Source organism: Thunnus maccoyii, chromosome 8 (assembly GCF_910596095.1).
Source record: "Thunnus maccoyii chromosome 8, fThuMac1.1, whole genome shotgun sequence".
In the NCBI taxonomy this organism is placed as follows: Eukaryota; Metazoa; Chordata; class Actinopteri; order Scombriformes; family Scombridae; genus Thunnus; species Thunnus maccoyii.
In genome coordinates this window covers 8,198,147-8,215,069 of record NC_056540.1, presented here as the reverse complement: position 1 = coordinate 8,215,069, position 16,923 = coordinate 8,198,147, and the positions used below count along the sequence as shown (strand labels likewise).

General features: G+C 39.5%; 1 protein-coding gene across 1 annotated transcript; it reads right to left on the bottom strand.

Annotated features, from left to right (window-relative positions):
- Positions 1-10,383: 10,383 nt before the first annotated feature.
- On the bottom strand, positions 10,384-16,884 carry fam199x (family with sequence similarity 199, X-linked). The gene is made up of 8 exons (XM_042418878.1): positions 16,795-16,884; positions 14,392-14,570; positions 13,298-13,517; positions 13,001-13,159; positions 12,648-12,809; positions 11,829-12,012; positions 11,509-11,612; positions 10,384-11,207 (listed from the first exon to the last, which is right to left on the bottom strand). The coding sequence occupies exons 2-8, from the start codon at positions 14,556-14,558 to the stop codon at positions 11,034-11,036; spliced, it is 1,170 nt and encodes a 389-aa protein (XP_042274812.1). The 5' UTR covers positions 14,559-14,570; positions 16,795-16,884; the 3' UTR covers positions 10,384-11,033.
- Between the last annotated feature and the right edge of the window lie 39 nt (positions 16,885-16,923).

Genomic DNA, 16,923 nt, shown 5'->3' with positions numbered 1-16,923 from the left:
AGACTGGCACGGCACAGTCTTACATGACACAGTGTATTCCACAGACTGGCACGACACAGTCTTACATGAACCAGTCTATTCCACAGACTGGCACGGCACAGTCTTACATGGACCAGTCTACATCATCATACACACATGTTTACATCACAATATCAGAGCTCCTGGCACTCAGTCACGGCCAAGAATCTTGTTTTTTTATAAACTGATGTAAGATAAAAAGTCTATATCTCCTCACGTGTCTCTGTTGTTCTCTCTCTCTCCCGCTTCTCTCTCTCTCTCCCGCTTCTCTCTCTCTCTCCCGCTTCTTTCTCTCTCTCCCGCTTCTCTCTCCCGCTTCTCTCGCCCGCTTCCCTCTCTCGCCCGCATTTCTCCTCCGTAGGTGCTCTTCACAGTTGGCAATCTATTCCTGAAATGTCGAATCTGTGGAGCACGATCAGCAGATTCGAGCATTTTTTTTCCGTTTCGTCATATGACAAAAAATGACGAAGATATAAAATAAATGCGACGTCTGCCCCGTCCCATCTCGCACGCTTTTACACTTGAGTAAACATGATTTTTATATCAACGTATCTCCGTTTTTACTTGGTTTATCAACACCAAACAAAAACTGGCATAGAGTTTCAAGCCAGCGCTTTTGACAGAAGTTGACAGCAACACTTAATTAGGGCCTGAGCCCAAAGGGCGAAGACCCTATTGTTTTTCGTGTGTTTCTTTCTTTCTTGCTACGCCACTTTAACTCTAAATTTGACCCCCTAAACATGCTCAAAAACTCACCAAATCTGGCATGCACATCAGGTCTGGTGAAAAATTTGATAAAATGTAAAAATTAACCCCTGAAGTGCCAAAATGTGCTTGAGAGCGCCACCTATGTATCTAAAATGGCCGCCACGGCCCATAGGAATGTCGTAGAGAGATCGAACCAAAACTCAATTATTCGTCTCATCAAGCCCTACAAATCATACGCTGACACCCCTGACCTAAATCCAACAGGAAGTCTGCAATCTCAATTTCAAAATACGATTTTGTGCCAATTTTGGACCTTGAATAAACGCTATCTCCTCCTAGGGCGTTAATGGTATCGGCTTCAAACTTTAATACATGACTTATCACACTGTGCTGAGCAAAAGTTATTAAAAACTTTGTAATAACTCGATTACGCCAATCGCACCAAAATTAATGTTGAGTCGGTGTGTACATTTGCAAAAACAATGTCGGACTCCGTAATTTTCTCTGGACCGCTGCCTAATCTGACCAGTGATGACATGTATAGCCGCATGTCACAATTCAACCGCTGGTTGTCGAGGTGGTGTCCAGCAAACGATGTGGGCTTCATAGATAATTGGCAGACTTTCTGGGAAAGACCTGGTCTGATTAGAAGAGACGGCATACATCCCACTTTGGATGGGGCTGCTCTCATATCCAGAAATATGGCCAAGTTTATTAGTAGACCAAAACCATGACAACCCAGAGTTGAGACCAGGAGGCAGAGCTGCAGTCCTACACGCTTCTCTGCGCTTCCATTAGAACAGATACCCACCCAAAACTACATAGAGACTGTGTCTGTCCCCCGACCACATAAATCAATTAAATCCAAAGTAAACAAAAGAAGAGTCCTTCATGAAAATCTAGTAAAAATTAAAACCACTACTGCAATAGTACAACAAAATAAGATAATTAAATGTGGACTCTTGAACATTAGATCTCTATCATCTAAAGCTGTTTTAGTAAACGATTTAATTTCAGATCATCATATTGATTTATTTTTTCTCACTGAAACCTGGCTGTGTCAGGAAGAATATGTCAGCCTAAATGAATCCACTCCCCCCAGTCATATTAATACTCATATTCCTCGAGACACTGGCCGAGGATGAGGAGTTGCAGCCATTTTCAACTCAAGCCTAATCATCAACCCTAGACCTAAATTTAATTATAACTCATTCGAAAGCCTTGTTCTTAGTCTCTCTCAGCCAACCTGGAAAACTTTACAGCCAGTTCTATTTGTTATAGTGTATCGTCCTCCTGGCCCGTACTCTGAATTCCTATCTGAATTCTCAGAGTTTTTGTCCTATTTAGTCCTTAGTACAGATAAAGTAATTATAGTAGGTGACTTTAATATTCATGTGGACGTTGATAGTGACAGTCTCAGCACCGCATTTATCTCATTATTAGACTCAATTGGCTTCTCTCAGTGTGTAAATAATCCCACTCACTGTTTTAACCACACCCTAGACCTTGTTCTGATTTATGGGATTGAAATTGAACATTTAATAATTTTTCCACAAAATCCTATTTTATCAGATCATTTTTTAATAACTTTTGAATTCCTATTACTGGATTACACACCATTAGACAAAAATGTCCTCACTAGATGTCTCTCTGATAGTGTTGTAGATAAATTTAAGGAAGCAATTCCATCAGTACTGAATTCACTGCCATGTCTCAATACTACAGAGGACTCGTATGTTAACTTTAGTCCCTCCCAAATTGATAATCTTGTTGATAGTGCTGCAGGCTCACTAAGACAAACACTCGACTCCATCGCCCCCTTAAAAAAGAAGATAATAAAACATAAGAGGTTAGCTCCATGGTATAACTCCCAAACCCACAAATTAAAGCAAACATCGCGAAAATTGGAAAGGATTTGGCGTTCCACCAAAGTAGAAGAGTCTCGCTTAGTCTGGCAAGATAGCCGTAAAACATATAGGAAGGCCCTCTGTAATGCCAGAGCCGCCTATTACTCAGCATTAATAGAAGAGAATAAAAACTGCCCTAGGTTCCTTTTCAGCACTTTGGCCAGGCTGACAAAGAGTCATAACTCTATTGATCCATGTATTCCTATAGCTCTCAGTAGTAATGACTTTATGAGCTTCTTTAATGATAAAATTCTAACTATTACAGACAAAATTAACCACCCCCTGCCCTCAACAGGCACAGTTCTCTCCCCAAACACAGGCACCTTAGAAACAGCAGTAAATCCTGACATATATTTGGACTGTTTTTCTCCAGTAGACTTGTCTGAACTAATTTCAATGATTTGTTCAGCTAAACCATCAACCTGTCTCTTAGATCCCATCCCAACTAGGCTGCTTAAGGAAGCCTTACCCTTAGTGAGCACTTCTTTACTAGATATGATCAATCTGTCTTTAGTAACAGGCTATGTACCACAGCCCTTTAAAGTAGCTGTAATTAAACCTCTTCTTAAGAAGCCTACTCTTAATTCAGGTGTTTTAGCCAATTATAGACCTATATCTAACCTTCCATTTCTATCTAAGATCCTTGAGAAAGCAGTCTCTAATCAGTTATGTGACTTTCTACATAATAATAGTTTATTTGAGGATTTTCAGTCAGGATTTAGAGCGCATCATAGCACAGAGACAGCACTGGTGAAAGTCACAAATGACCTCCTAACTGCATCGGACAAAGGATTTGTCTCTATACTTGTCCTGTTAGATCTTAGTGCTGCATTCGACACAATTGACCATCAAATCCTTTTGCAGAGACTGGAACATTTAATTGGCATTAAAGGAACTGCATTAAGCTGGTTTAAGTCCTATTTATCAGACCGATTTCAGTTTGTACATGTTAATGATGAATCCTCCGTGAAGGCAAAAGTTAGACATGGAGTTCCACAAGGTTCTGTACTTGGACCAATTCTATTCACCTTATATATGCTTCCTTTAGGTAATATTATTAGGAAACACTCCATAAATTTTCATTGTTACGCAGATGACACCCAATTATATTTATCAATGAAGCCAGATGAACCCAATCAGTTAAACAAACTCCAAGCATGCCTTAACGACATAAAGACCTGGATGACCTGCAATTTTCTACTACTAAATTCAGATAAAACTGAAGTTATTGTGCTTGGCCCTAAACACCTTAGAAACACATTATCTAATGATATAGCTACTCTGGATGGCATTACCCTGGCCTCCAGCACCACTGTAAGGAATCTGGGAGTTATCTTTGATCAGGATATGTCCTTTAACTCCCACATAAATCAAATCTCAAGGACTGCCTTTTTTCACTTACGTAATATCACAAAAATCAGGCACATCCTGTCCCTAAAAGATGCAGAAAAGCTAGTTCACGCATTTGTTACTTCTAGGCTGGATTATTGCAATTCCTTATTATCAGGCTGCCCTAACAAGTCTCTAAAAACTCTCCAGCTAGTCCAGAATGCAGCTGCACGTGTTCTGACTAAAGCTAGAAAAAGAGACCACATTTCTCCCATTTTAGCTTCGCTACATTGGCTTCCTGTAAAATCTAGAATAGAATTTAAAATCCTTCTCCTAACTTACATACCCCTTAATGGTCAGGCACCATCATATCTTGAAGAGCTCATAATACCGTATTATCCCACTAGAACACTGCGCTCCCAGTATGCAGGCTTACTGGTGGTCCCTACAGTCTTTAAAAGTAGAATGGGAGGCAGAGCCTTCAGCTATCAGGCTCCTCTTCTATGGAACCATCTACCAGATTCAGTCCGGGGTGCAGACACCCTCTCTATGTTTAAGAGTAGGCTTAAAACTTTCCTTTTTGATAAAGCTTATAGTTAGGGCTGGCCAGGCTCACCTTGGATCAGCCCTTAGTTATGCTGCTATAGGCCTAGACTGCTGGGGGACTTCCCATGATGCACTGAGCTCCTCTCTCCTCCTCCTCCTCTCCATCTGTATGCATTCATGTAACATCAATGCATGTCACTAACTTTGCTTCTTCCCCGGAGTTTTTTGTGCTTTCTCATCTCACAGGAAAACCTGAGTCCCGGGCCGAGCCTTCGCAGTCCTTCACAGTCCTGATGGCATCCTTCCCTGTCTATTGATGCTTATGCTTGTTGTTGTTGTTGTGATTGTTGCTCTCCTGTCCCCCCCTCCCCCTTTCCCTCTCTCTTTCTCTCTCTCAACCCAACCGGTCAAAGCAGATGGCCGCCCACCAAGAGCTGGGGTCTATCCGTTAAAGGGGAGTTTTTCCTTACCGCTGTCGCCAAGTGCTTGCTCATGGGGGAATTGTTGGGTCTCTGTAAATTAAAGAGTACGGTCTTGACCTGCTCTATGTGAAAAGTGCCTTGAGATGACTTCTGTTGTGATATGGCGCTATATAAATAAAAATTGATTGATTGATTGATTGAACGGTTTAGATTTAGTAAGCCCTGAAAGTTGGAGTGCGACATCACACCTTACAATGTAAACCAATGGGGAGGCAATCTCTGGGCATGGACTTTGTGCCAAACTGGGTCGTCTTACGTCTAAACTATAAGTCCGACCACTTTCAAACCTGTATCAATGGATTCGCAACGAAAATTCCTACAAAAAATGTGATTTTTATGTAGGATTTGGCCCAAGTTATGGGATTTATGAGGATATTTCACAAGAAGATCACTCTGAAATCCTTCCTTCCAGCTGAGAGGGAGAGAGAGAATGGGGGGGGATGGGTAAAGTTAACATCTACTGCCTGTGACAGAAGCCCTTGGACTGGCTACACTCCAGTTACTTAGTGTTTCTACACATCTGACAGCAGTGTTCAATCCTTACTCTTTTTCAAGTAGTACATGTGCTCCTAAATGAAAGAATTTAGGAGCATACATATAACTTTAGGAGCACACTGAAAAATGTTCAAGTAACAGTTTCTTAAAGAAAACAATTCATTACATACATATTCACAATTTATCTCATACATATTTAAACTCTGTGTGTGTGTGTGTGTATGTAAATCACAATTTGTGTTTTTAGGGGTGCTCAATTATGGCAAAAATCATAATCACAATTATCTCGTTCAATATTGGATCACAATTATTTAACATGATCACTTTTTAACTGTCATTTTTGCCAGTTGCCGATGATGATATATGCACATATTTTTTCCACTTGGCTGAGGAGACTATTATACATGCAATCATATATTGCACTAATGATCAAGAAAGACTATAGCCAATATGAGGGAAGAACTTTAATGCTGAGCTACTGAGCTCCAGTCTTCCTAAATTCTTCCTTCATATATTGTCTTTCTTGATCATAGTATAATCTATGCTTGCATGCACAATAGCCTCCTCAGCCAGCTGGTAAAAATATGTGCATATATCTGCATCGGCAATCGGCCACAATGAGTTGGAAATATCAGCATATCGGATATCGGCAAAAATTTAATGTCGTGCATTCCATGTTAAAAGTGTTTACATTACTAAAAATAGACTTGACGAAAATTAGGAAATTAATTTGTTTTACACACAAACTCATCAAGGGTTTTCAGTTTACTAATTGAAATTCAAGTGAATGGGCACAAAACTTGCATGATTCTTATGACACAGGTGTGAGCAAGGCAGCCATGTCTCACCCTGCAGAAAATTCTCATCCTCACACAATTGAGATTTGATGTTTCGCCATGACAGAGGAAGTTGCTATAACTTTATTGTAAATGCTCCAATCTGCACCAAACTTTACATGGTTGATAAGACTCCCGGCCTGAATGTGTGTACATGACAATATTCCATCAGTGATGCAAACTGGCTGAATAGCACCCCTGCGAAATTTCAGTAAAGCAGCCCCAGCAGCGGGCAAAATAGTGGACAAAGGAAGTGATGTTTATCTCCTTCTTGCACTGTCTGAAAACAGCCCGGGTCTGAAGACATCTACATGCCCGTCACGGAAGCCCTTCGATTGCGCCGCGGCCTGACGTGTGCAAGGGTGCGAAGGCCCGTTCAACGCTGCTTGCAGCTTTAATTTGACTTTGTTTTTATGCTACGACGTCCTGAAACAGACACGTCATTTGATCACGCCGGCGTGATCGGCGACTCCTAAGGGTTATCTTACCGTACATACAAAGTTCTCACGTGTGAGGAACGGGAATAGAGCTTGACTCTCTAAACTTTTTTAATTTATTCTCTATGGTAGTTCTTGATGTGGGTTGTAATGGCAGGGTGGCGCTGTCTGTATTTCCGCTTGTTGAATCCGCGTGCAGAAGAAGCAGAAGCAACGTTGTTTATGAGGTATTTTTAATATATTTCCGAACGTGCCTGAGACATCCAGCACTAAGTCTTGAATGTATATGCCAAGTCTCGTTCACAGTAACCTTACACAGTTCAATAGTAGAGCTTTTCAAGTCATTAACACTATGGATGTAATCCCACCTCTGACTACAGTGTGGGTTACAATGGCAGAGTGGCGCTGTCCGTATTTCTGTTTGTTGACTCCACAGGCAGAAGAAGACGCAAATCAACGTTGTTTATGAGGTATTTGTATATATTTCTCGAGAACCACTCATCCGAACAACTTTACACATTGACATTGCACTTCCTCATTTCCCCAGCAATCCACCTGCCAGGTATGAAGTAGATCGGATGAACGGTTCTCGAGATATGCGAAGGACAAACTTACATACATACAGATTCCTTGCTTTACATAGAGAGATGTATGCCTTTTGAGAAAGCACATTGACTTTACTTGTAATAAAGTTAAGCTTGTTAGCTAGACCAAATACATCAATGTTGCCAGGTTCTGAAATACTTGCTGAGGATAGCGATAACAGGAAACGTGTGACACTTTCATAGTAACAAACAGAAAATCCGGAACATGTTCTAAGGGCCTCAATCAGTAATACAATATTGTCTAAATATAATTTTCTCAGATTATTGGTGCTGGTTTGGAGGAGCTGCACACACACATTTCTTTCCAGTTGGGCTGACACCCGCACCTTTGTTCACTATGGTTTATATGCTGTTGTTTTGTCATGTGAGAAAATAACACATTCACACTTGAAGAATTCAAAAGACAACAACAATAGGATGCAACAATGTAAGTTTATTTGTCAAGTTTTCAATGTCTCAGAACCACTGAGTGGACTATACACAGTCCTTCCTGCAGCACTAACATGGCATCTGTGGTATTCAATGTTTCAGCCAGTGATAAGACAATCAACATTTACACTGGTCAGGCAACACCAGCTGCAACAACTGTGTGAATTGCACCTGGGACTACAAATACAGATTCCACAGGGGTTTATATGTTTGAACTAATACATGGAGAAACAGTGTTGGTTATTGTTGCTGAGGGTAAAAATGTTTTTACCTCAACAGGTGACTTGCGTAAATTAATTCTAACAATGACACTGAGGGAAGTAAAGTAAATTTACCCAAACAAAATTAATTTAATTAAACTTCTTTAAAACCATGTTTTATCAGTTCAATGCCTTTAATTTTCAGCAAATACATGGTACCTTATTTACACAAATAACTTTGTGTTGCATCACACTGTGGCTTGTTTTTAATTTTTTTTTTTTCAAAATTATCTTATTTTTCAAAATAGAGTTTTACTACTTATTACTACATAATACATAAAGCTGCTTTCAACACAATTGCTGTAATTAATAACTTTATACAGGAGACAGAGACAAGAGTCAAAGCTCAGTACATAAAGTATTTAAAAGGATTGCAAGTGGTTCATCATGTTACAGCTGAGAAGCTGTGGAAAAGTGTTTCTTACAAGGTAGACAGAAAAAAAAAGGAAAACAATATCTCAGGTTGCTACTTCTAGCAAATCTGAAAACGACATGGTAGCTACAACTCCACAAAAGGCTGTTTTCGGGGTGTTAGTGCTTCATCAACACTTAGATGCAGATTTTAAAACAGAGCAAAATGAACACACATCTGAAAGTTAATGGCTCAACCCCTAACCCTACCCGTGCAAGTTTAGCACCAAAACCAAACCAGCCATACAGTACATGGACAGACACAATATGATCTGTAAAAACCTCTAATAAGACTTAATGCTTGAATGCTTAAAACTGGCGGTCATTTCACTCAGAAACTTCCTCAGAAGTGAATGACAGAGATCTGTCATTTAAAATGACAGTGTGATTATTTGAGTCGTCTCAAGCAGAAATGCAGTCGGAGTGCTATCAGAGAAAAACAAAGACTTGACAAAGGATCATGGTCGATATCGAGACGTTCAAAAGATGTCTGACACGACGACCAAACTCAAAGTACATGTAACAAAAAAACAACTAAATGCGTCAAAAAGACTCAAAAGAACAGTGGCAATTTACAGCATTTAAGCTTTGATGACCAATTAATTCACTACCTTGTCATAATATATAAACACATAAAGGGAAAAAAAAACCTTTAAATTAAACCTTTATCACCAAGGAAAACTTGAAAGCAAGCAGTAAATATGCTGTTATTTATCATGTATTTACAACACAGATAAGCTATTTTAACAGGTGGATGCAAATAATGATGCAAGTTGTTAGTTATTGAACCACACAGAGACTCAGTGTGGGTGACAGTTTAAACATGCAGTGTTTCAGTGCTCCCTCTAAGCCTTGAGAGTGAAATGGGACCACAACACTCAGCAGATAGAAAGACAGACCAGCTCACTTCAGCTTCCGCTTCAGAAATGTTTTAACTGTGCATTATTTGTTACCACATTTTGTGCGATTTGTCGCATTTCTCTGCATAGACAAAGAAACCAGCATCTGCACCTGGAATGGTTATCAGATCAAGCTTAAATCATTCACCATTTGAAGAAATTGCTTATCATTCAAGTTCAGAATTTTGTATGTTTTCCCCATATTTTGTCATGTTAAAACTGCTGATACTGATACTTTAAACTCTAGCCACGTTGTCTGTTAGCCTTGAGGTATCTGCTCCCGTCTGTAGTAACCTAACCTGCAGCAGTTTAAAGTAGAGCTACAGATGAGCAGAGTTTGGCCAGTGCAGATGCAGCCCTGCAGAGGATGCATGTATTTGGAGGCAGATGGGTGAAAACTACTACCGAGCTAAAAAAAAACTAAGCTTACTTTGAAACAACAGATACAGGAAGTGGCGACCAAGCCTCCAGGAAGTACGTCAGGATTTAACTGAATTTGACAGTATGCCAAGTTCAGACTTGCGTACTTGCTAGTTTGGATTTAGCAAGTTTGACTCAGGAGGACGCAGTATGATGATTCTGCCTGCTGACAGCAGCAGCTCAGCTTCAACATAACTACCTGACTGTAATGTGACAAAATAATCTCAACTCAAAGCTCCACTCACACTTTTTTTCCTCACAAAAAAATAACCTGATTGACAGAGAGATGCAGTAAATTATATTATTCAGTCTGTAGTGTATGTTAAGACTGATCTGTTCATTTTAATACATTTATATTTATGTAAATGTGGTGATATCTGTACATATACAGCCCCTCAGCGCTGTTGTTCTCACCAGTAAAAACATGATGCTTCACTTTACATTCAGACAAACTAATGTGGCAGCTACAATTATTAAGATTTCATCTGTGAGACCAACAAGGAATTACTGTATATCTTCCTCACATCTCTGAAAGCAAATTTCCAAATAGGCTGACCACATATTGGGAAATGTAAATGGTTACTTTCTCGCCTGAAAAAATATTAAAACTTAATAAAGTGACATTAACAGTGAGCAGTGAAAATTACAACAGCTTTTAGCCTGGCTCAAAATCTCCACCATCGCTGCCGATGCTGCCCTGTGATGGTATGAAGAAATACACTTTTTGCTATTTGCAGCTGTATAATTTGGCCAAACTCTGCTTTCTGATGCCTGATCTGTCTCTCTGCCAGTGGTGGCTGTATTAGTAGCAGTGGATATATGCTGTTACAGCATCTATAAGCAATCCTCATGTTGATTATATTCAGCTGAAATAACTGTAAGTGGTTTATAATTATGTGCATCTGCAGGCTTCTAGGCTGTTGCAGCAGCAGGTTAGACAGAGGTCAGGATCTATCAAAGCGTTAGCAGTATTTTAGCACTATTACTGTCGGTAGCTTAGCAGTGATTCATTTTTAGCACTAGCAGTGTTACACTAGTATTAGCAAGCAATATGTCGAGCTATGTTAGAAGCTACTACTGTACTGCCTATCAGACTTTTGTCTTACAAAATGCATTATGAGCTTGTTAGCCAAAGCTAAAGCATACAGTGGTCTGTTTTGGCCTATGGATTAACGCGATCTATAAGCTCTATGGTAGCGCCTGGGTGGTGAGAGAGCAGACGTAGAGGGAGCACTGATTGATTCACTGGTGTCACATCAGTATGTCCAGGTCGTCACCGTGGTCGTCTTCCTCCGTCACCCGCAGTGACAGCACCTCCTCGTTCAGAAACAGACCACTCAGACGCTCCTTGCGGGCCTGACGCTGCTCTTTCAGCTGCCGTTTCCGGAGAGCTTTCTGCTGAAGCTTACGCTGCTTCGAACGTTTCTGAAAAGAGATATGGTAATAATAAAAATACACAGGTATTAGTTACTTTTTTCCAGACAAAACAACAAAAAAGGTTGTCATGTGACATCAGAAAATTGGCCCTGTTGTTTTTTTTCCCCCACCAAAATTCCTGCATTGTACAGTAAAGAAAAAATGCAAGAGTGTAACAGCTTTTTCATGTTTACAAACATACTTATGCAATTAGAAGTTATGTTAGTCACATTTCTGAACATACAGCATATAAGAACATAGTTGCAAATCTATAAGTTTAAACACATACACACAGTTAAGTGTTGCTTACTTTAGAGTCTCGTATACGCTCTGCAGCACTGGAAAGGTTGCCATCACTGTGAGCTCTGCTAATGTTGGCAACACTGCTTCCACTACAGGCTGAAGCTGTACCACCTGGAATACAAGATAATAGAAACAGTTACAACCAAGAGGAGCTAAAATACTTTACATTGAACTGAAGCGTAACACCATACTTCAATATTACTTTTCTCCGTCTGTCACTGCTCTGTCAAGTAAACTGAGCTGTAAATGCTCAAAGCACTGCGGCTGCTCTGGTGGTTGGACTACTGGCTGTAACCTAACTGCTAGTCAACTACGTGGCATTCTTACCTGCTACAGAGTTGGAGGCTGTAGAGCCAGTGGAGGAGCTAGCAGAGCTAACCATGCTGGCGTTACTGCTGCTGGCTCCACTGACACCACCAGTGCTGGCACTGCTGTGGCTGCTCCTCTTCCAGCCTTCTCTGGTGCTGCTGGCTCGCTGCCTGGGGCTGTGCTCTCTGATGTAGTTACGCACCTGGTGACAGTGCACAAGACAAAACATGAACGTTTTCACATGCTGTACTACTCTGGGTTACTATCTTTGTCACCCTGGTTTACTGATGCAATAGCAGGGAGCGCTCCTGTCCAATACACAGCCAATACTGAGAAAGCACAGATCCGAGTAATTTTATACCCGGAAGTTGAACTGTTTTTACTTCATGGCCACTGAGCAACTTTCATAGGATTGAACATCCATGTATTGGACATGTTATTTTAACTAACACAAACTAATTACCAAGTGGACCTGCTGTAATCACATAAAAAGTGCATTTATTATGTTTACCTAAAGCATTTAAGGCATCAAATGGGCTTATGGTCAATACCTATGATGTACAATATTTAAGTTTAAATACCTTAAAATTAAATCAGACTTTGACTGGTGATCTGTTAAAACTTCACAGGAAGCGAAATTACTTCATACATTTTTAGGACTCCTCAGGTGGTGGCAAACAAGCAGCTATTTTAAAATCAGGTTCTCACACCTATTTTGTGTCGGGCTGTTCACAGTTTGGTAAAGGTGTGAGGTTCTGTGCAAAAGAAAATTAGACTTGTTTACTGGTGTATCGGTCCTGTAATGTGAAAGTGATGTGTTTCAGAGTTACTACCCACCTGTTTGAGTTTCTCATCGGTGAGACAGTTGAGCTCTATGATGAACTCGCTGTCGGTGGGAGAGATCTGAGCACACGGGTCGATGATCTTAATGATGTCCAGCTGCTCTCTCAGACCCATCTCTGTGCTGACCTTCCGACTCAAGTACTCGATGTACTCCACCTGGAAGAGGAAACACACACAAGGAGATTTGAGTTTTGTTCCTTTTGTCCAAGTGTCTTTACTTGCCTAATGATGCATAGCAGGTAAATATCTGGCAAAAACAATACTAGCAGTTTGACAGTTTTTCAGCTTTATTGATGCTAATTCTGAGCACCCTAACAGCACAGAAAGGTGTGTTTGGCTTTGTTTACTTGTTCATCGTTGGTCATGGCACTCCAAGGCAGCTCATCTAGGTTGCGATGAGGGTGGGGCTTGGGCTTCCTCTTGGAAAACAAACAGGGTGAACTTGGCACACTCGGGATGATGTCAGACAGGACATCGCTGCCACTGGCAATGTCACTTCCCGGCAACTGGAAAACAAACCAACAATGTGATGTGTGGGGAGTTTGATTGAATCAGAATCTCATGACAGAAACAGAAAGTACTTAAGCTGGAAAAAATCAGTCTTTAAAAATATAACTTGGCTAACTGACCAGCTAACAACCAACCTGCCACTCAAACTCGCTGTCAGACCAGTCCCAGTAGGTGCTGATAGAAGAGGAGACGTCACTGCAAACACTGCCCTCTGGAAACAGGTCCAGAGATGTTAGTTCTTGGTCATCTAGGAGGGAGTAACAGTCGTCCTGATCACCCACGGACACAGAGGAGAAGAGCTCCTCGCTGCACTCCGAACTGGCAACACTGGTCCCACAGGAAGTAAGGTTCCATCTGAGGAGAACAATGAGTGGGCATCAAAGTATATGATGAGTCATTTTCTTTACTTTTGCTGAAATTGTTCAGAAGTACTGTCCATGCAAAATACAGATGTATGTTTCAGTTGTGTGTAAAAGCCTTTTATACAAGTGAATCTCTGAAAACAATAGTTTGTCTTAAGAAGAGGACATATATTGAATATATAGATAAAAACATTGGGGATATTGTTCTACGTAGCACTTTAAATTAAGAGAACAATATGCTGCTCTTTCACACATTTGAAAGGCAACAATTTCCAGTGACAGAGCTATGAATAATTATGTGCGGCTTCAGGTTGTAATGTGTAGCTTTCTGCATACTGTTGCCTCTCTTTCAGTGCCAAGAGATAATTGAAATGTCAGAACAGCAGAAAAGATGGTTTTATCAGAGTATATGTGGAAGCCTTTGTTTTTAGTTAATTTTATTTCATCAGCAACTCCATAACTTGTAAATTACACCGACTTGTTAAGTGCGTTACAGTGGGCTTGACAATGCAAGCATATAAACATGGTGTGAGATGTAGAGATGATATAGCTTTAGGTTTTGGACTTTTGGTCAGACAAAACCTGCCAAGCCTATGAACATTTCTCAATGGCAGAGTACAGTGAGTGCCTCCAACTGCAGGATCTGTCAGCTTTGTGCTAAAGATACTCCACAATACAGATGGATATATTAAATATATGATACTTCCTATCAAATATATGATACAATCATAGCAATATCTTACTTTCAAAGTATCTTTTGAAATTCAGTTTACCTCACAGACAGATGACACACAGTAGGGTCCAAAAGTCAGACTTTTGGACCCTACTGTGTATATACTGCATGTGTGAACCCACATTTTACTTGCCTGTTACTGTGGAAGCGGTGTAGAGGATCTGTCCTGTGACAAGAGGAGAGTTGACAGCCAAAGTCACTGACGTCCAGAGTTCCCACATCACTGAGGTTGGCCCTCTGGGAGAGGAGAGGGAAAGGCTCCTCTGGGGCCAAAAACTTCTCATATAGAGAATCAGACATGGCTATATGTACCTGCAACAGAAACAACATATTACAATACAACTACAACAGCCTGAATTATTACCACTGTGTTGAATACACACAGCGGTCACAGTCTTAACAAGGGCTTCAAAATAGTTAGTATGTATTGTTAGATAGATAACATGAGACTGTGATGGGTTGCACAGGTGTTTGTCCACACACTCAGTTATTATCTTTCACACAGTTTGTTTGTGGCAAAATTACTGATGCTACGTCTACTGAAACACTGCTTATATTTTGACTTTTCAGCTAATACCCCAATGGCGACTAACATTAGCTAACTAGCTACTGTAGTTTTAATTTATTGTTGTATTTGGACACATTACAATATTAATGATAATGTATAATGTGTAGGGCTGCTGTTAACGATTATTTTTTTTTCTCAGATAATTAATTAGCTGTTTGGTCTATAAACTGTCAGAAAACAGTGAAAAATGTTGGGCAATGTTTTCCAAAGCCCAAGATGACGTCCTCAAATGTCTTGTTTTGTCCCGACCAACAGTCCACAACCCAAAGATACTCAGTTTGTGGTCATAGAGGACTAAAGGAACCACAAAGTATTCACATTTGAGAAGCTGATACAAGAGAATTTTGACATTTTTTGTTTTAAAAAATGACTCAAACGATTAAGTGATTATCAAAATAGCAATGGCAATTGATCAATTAATAGACTAATTGTTGCAGCTCTAATAATGTGCAGATTGATGTATTTGATGTTGTATGTTGTATCTTAAGTGTTATTCTACATATTCCACTTGCTGATAACTTTTTGGCACATTTCACACCTAGAAATCAAAACGGACTCAAAGCTCTGCCTTCAACGCTACTGATGTAACCACTGTCATTAATCCTTGTATATTTAAACTCTTTCAAACATTGTCATGTTTGTAATGTTTTTCTTTTTTATAGGTGTTAATGAATTGTATATGTGTACTTGTTTGCAAACTAGCTTGCCTCAAATTGCCACTTGAGGGACGAATAAAGTCTTTTTGAATTGAATATAATTATGTTATCAAACTCCCAACGGTATAACACCTTCATTAAAGATGCGAAGAACCAAAAAAGCAAAGACAACTTTCTATAATTTAGAGGAATTTGCTTGCTTGTAAAAGGATTTCACTGTATTTTTTTAGAGAGGCTGTCGTTATGCCTCTTTGTGCTAAACAATGACAGAAAAAAAATACTACAAAAATATCACACAGTCACTGACCAAAGCAAAACTTTCATTCAAGCAATAACATGACCTGAGCTATAGAAATATAATAAGAATAAGAATATGAAATAAGCTATAAGGATAAGAAATACTTCATTGATCCCGAGAGACATTGAAGTGTCACAACAGCACACATCGCACACAATAGAATACAACAAATTGTTATTTTACATTGTGCAGTAATTATATACCTAGTATATAATAAAATGAGAGTAGTGATACAGATCAAATTTGCATTTAAGGCTAATTTTGTTTTTGGTAGTATAGTGAAGTTAGTGGGCAAAACTAGCTTAGTTAGTTACCCACTAATTATACAGTATCTATATGTTTTATACTAATTATACTGTATCTATGTTTTATATTAATTATACTGTATATATGCTTTATATTTATTATAATGTATCTATGTTTTATACTAATTATACTGTATCTACACATTTTATACTAATTATACGGTATCTATATTATACTAATGCTGTGTCTATACGTTTTATATGAATTATTCTGTGTGTATGTGTATTAATCATACTGTATCTATGTTTTATACTAATTGTACTGTATCTATATATTTTCACTTGCTAAGTTAATGCTCTCTAAGAGACTACTGTAGTTAACGTTAATTACTCGCACTAAGGTTAACTGTTAGATGTCTCCTATTCTAAACACACACTTGTTGTTTTTCTTAACAATTGTCACTAAAGCTACGCTACAATCCTGTCATCGTACAAAAAATGCTATACATTAATCTAGCTTAAAACGAGATATAACAGATTGGATATACTTTATGTAAGTTACAACGTTTGGTAAACAGATTATGTTTTTGTAACACAGCGCTAGCTAATATCGTTAGCTGCGTGCTAATGCTCCAAGTGTCCACGTAGCGTTTACAAAACCACATAACAACACAGAAATAAAATTTTTCTTCCCCACAATACTGACTCTGGACACATCAGACACCTTTTAAGTGTTATATATGAGAGCTGTCCAAACAGAAACACCCACCTTTTGTCGTTCAAAGACTAACCGTTTCTGCCACCTCCATTTGCAAATCCTTTCTTTTCCACACCAATGATCTTAGTTGTCATCGCGAGACTATCGGGGACGAGACCAGTGTCACGTGACGTGAGGCGG